The sequence below is a fragment of the Gavialis gangeticus genome, unplaced genomic scaffold (assembly GCF_001723915.1).
Source record: "Gavialis gangeticus isolate Ggan-Ray unplaced genomic scaffold, GavGan_comp1, whole genome shotgun sequence".
In the NCBI taxonomy this organism is placed as follows: domain Eukaryota; kingdom Metazoa; phylum Chordata; order Crocodylia; family Gavialidae; genus Gavialis; species Gavialis gangeticus.
Genome location: NW_017729032.1, coordinates 216629406 through 216631708, shown reverse-complemented (window position 1 = coordinate 216631708; position 2303 = coordinate 216629406). Strand labels below are relative to the sequence as shown.

At 47.7% G+C, this 2303-nt stretch overlaps 1 protein-coding gene across 1 annotated transcript in view; it reads right to left on the bottom strand.

The window, feature by feature from the left end:
- Positions 1-1759: 1759 nt before the first annotated feature.
- Positions 1760-2303, bottom strand: part of ATP5O (ATP synthase, H+ transporting, mitochondrial F1 complex, O subunit) — an 11136-nt gene continuing 10592 nt past the window's right edge. Inside the window, exons 6-7 of the mRNA XM_019525491.1 lie at positions 2160-2246; positions 1760-1950 (exon numbers count right to left, since the gene is read on the bottom strand). Coding sequence (XP_019381036.1) covers positions 1837-1950; positions 2160-2246 — 201 coding nt within the window. The 3' untranslated portion in view covers positions 1760-1836. The remainder of the gene's footprint in view (positions 1951-2159; positions 2247-2303) is intronic.

Here is a 2303-nt window from a genome sequence, read left to right as displayed (position 1 = left end):
ATTTAACCCCAGTACTCTTTCCTGCCATGGCAGGGGGTCAGACTTGATCTGCTCATGTCCCTTCCAACCCTACTAAATGTGAAACCCCACTGAGAACATCTTCCAGACAATACCCGTTTCCCTTGATTTATGCGGTAGATGGGTTCCCAGGGAACGGTGCATAAAGCGAACCCAGTTTACAATGAAACAGGTAGGGATGCGTTCCTACAGTTGTGAGGGAGGGGAGGGAGTGAGGCTGGGGCTAGGGAAGGGGTGGGGAGAGGGGTGAAGGACAGCCCAGTGGCTGCAAGCAGGAGGCATCTGCCACTCCCAGGGCTGCAGCAGGGATGGCACTGGGCTCTTCGCAGTGCTCAGTGTGGGCAGCAGCCCCACTTACCTTACTTCTCCCCACTCACTGCAGCCTCTACTGTAGGAGCCTCAGGAGTGGCTGATGCCAGCTGTCTGCAGTCACTGGACTGCACTGTGCCTTGAACCCCTCCTGGCGCAGCACAGCCCAGCAGCTGCAAGCAGGCAGCAGCCTACAGCAGGACTAGAGCAGGTAGAGGCTAGCAGCACTGGGCTCTTCCCCACGCTTGGCAGTGTTGCTAGGAGGGCAGGTTGCGGGGGCTATGGCAAGTTTGGGGTGGCAGCAACCCCCCCTCCTATTGCTGCAGCCCACCCCGAGCACCAGGAAGAGCCTGGTGCTGCCACTGGCCCCAACCTGCTCTCATCCTGCTGCAGGTGGTTTCCTGCCCCTGCAGTCCCCATCTGGGTCTGGCAGGTGTGCAGCTTTGGGGCCATATGGTGTCATGGGTGGTAGCAGGTCACAGCTAGGCAGTAGCCCCCACTGCCAGACTGCTGCAGTGGGTAAAGGGTGCAGGGAACTCAGGGCTGGTTCAGCAGTCCAGCTAACACAAGGGGTAGCGGCCCCAGGTACCAATTGGCTGGGCCCCTGAAGCTCCTGAGAGTGAGTAGGCCTGAGGTACTTGCCAGGCTTTTTATACTGCTGGGGCTAGTGCCTATGATAGTCCCAGCCTCTAGAGCCAGGCAGTGTTATTTTGCCCCAAGTGGTACAATTTGCCCCACACCAAAGTGCATGTCCAAGCACATGCGCCAAGGCAAAAAGCCCCAGCTTAAATTTGTGCCTCTTCTATTTGAAGTTCTACAAGCACATGTGCCTGCATGTGTTGACATGTACCAAGGGTCCAGGGGATCTGATTTTGTTAGGTTTTTTGAGAGTGTGGTCAACTTTCTTGAAGTGAATTACCCTGCCACAAAACGCTGCAATTTAAACAGTGCACCTTCTTCTGAGGGACATCAATCCTTTCCTGGTTTCTAGTTTGGCTTTTGTAAGTAGCTAAAAAGGAGAAAATTAACTGATGAGGTAGCTATTCTACAATGTTCAACTGGCAGCTACAGAACTGAACAGGTCTCCTTTTCAACTACTGGGAGTTTAAATATTAACCCATTCCTGCCCTTGCAAAATATATTTTACTAGCACTCACAAAAACCCTTTTGCCAACGGCAAAATTTAAATGCTGTTCCTGAATTAAAACGCCAGAGGCTGTAATATACCAGAACTCTTATTTGCTTGAGCAAGTTTACGTTTTTCCTTTAGCTTATTAGCAACATTCAGGCTAAGTTGAGTAATAAACGGCACCCAAGTATGGCTTTGTAGTTAAAGCTCATTATTACTTAATTAGAAAGCGGTTACTACCTCCAAATGCTGCATTTCAGAGTTATTGAGCAGACTCTGAATTATAAACACCACCACAGTCTATTCAAGGACAAATATTTTTATTGTTTCCAGATGGTATTGATAGGTCTCATTGTGAAAAAAAGCAGTAGGATAATGTGTTAAACAGCTTCTTTCATGATTCTGGTCAGTTTCTGAATCTTGGTTTTTGTGGACATGTCAACATATCTCTCTCCAATGCTGACAATCATTCCACCCAGGATTGATGCATCAGTCTGAGAAAGGAAAAAGGTTAAAACAACATTCTATTAGCCAGATAGTCAGTGGTCAACTTCTTTTATGTAGTAAAGAAAAAAAGAATTCATAGAATACTTGGAAAAAAAAAATGTATAACAGATCTTTCAGTGAAGACTGTGGCTAAGGGTCTGCCTACCGGTTACGGCAAAGACTTAATAAAGTTAATTCACAACTCATTAATCCATACCTTGGTCTCCAGTTTTAGGATTTCTCCTTTAGCCAGAAAGCTGTTCAAAGTAGTTTTCAGCTCAGCAAGACTGACTTCATCTAAGGGCTAGAGGAGATGGGGGGGGGGGGGGGGGGAAAAAAAAAAAAAAAAAAAAAAAAAAAA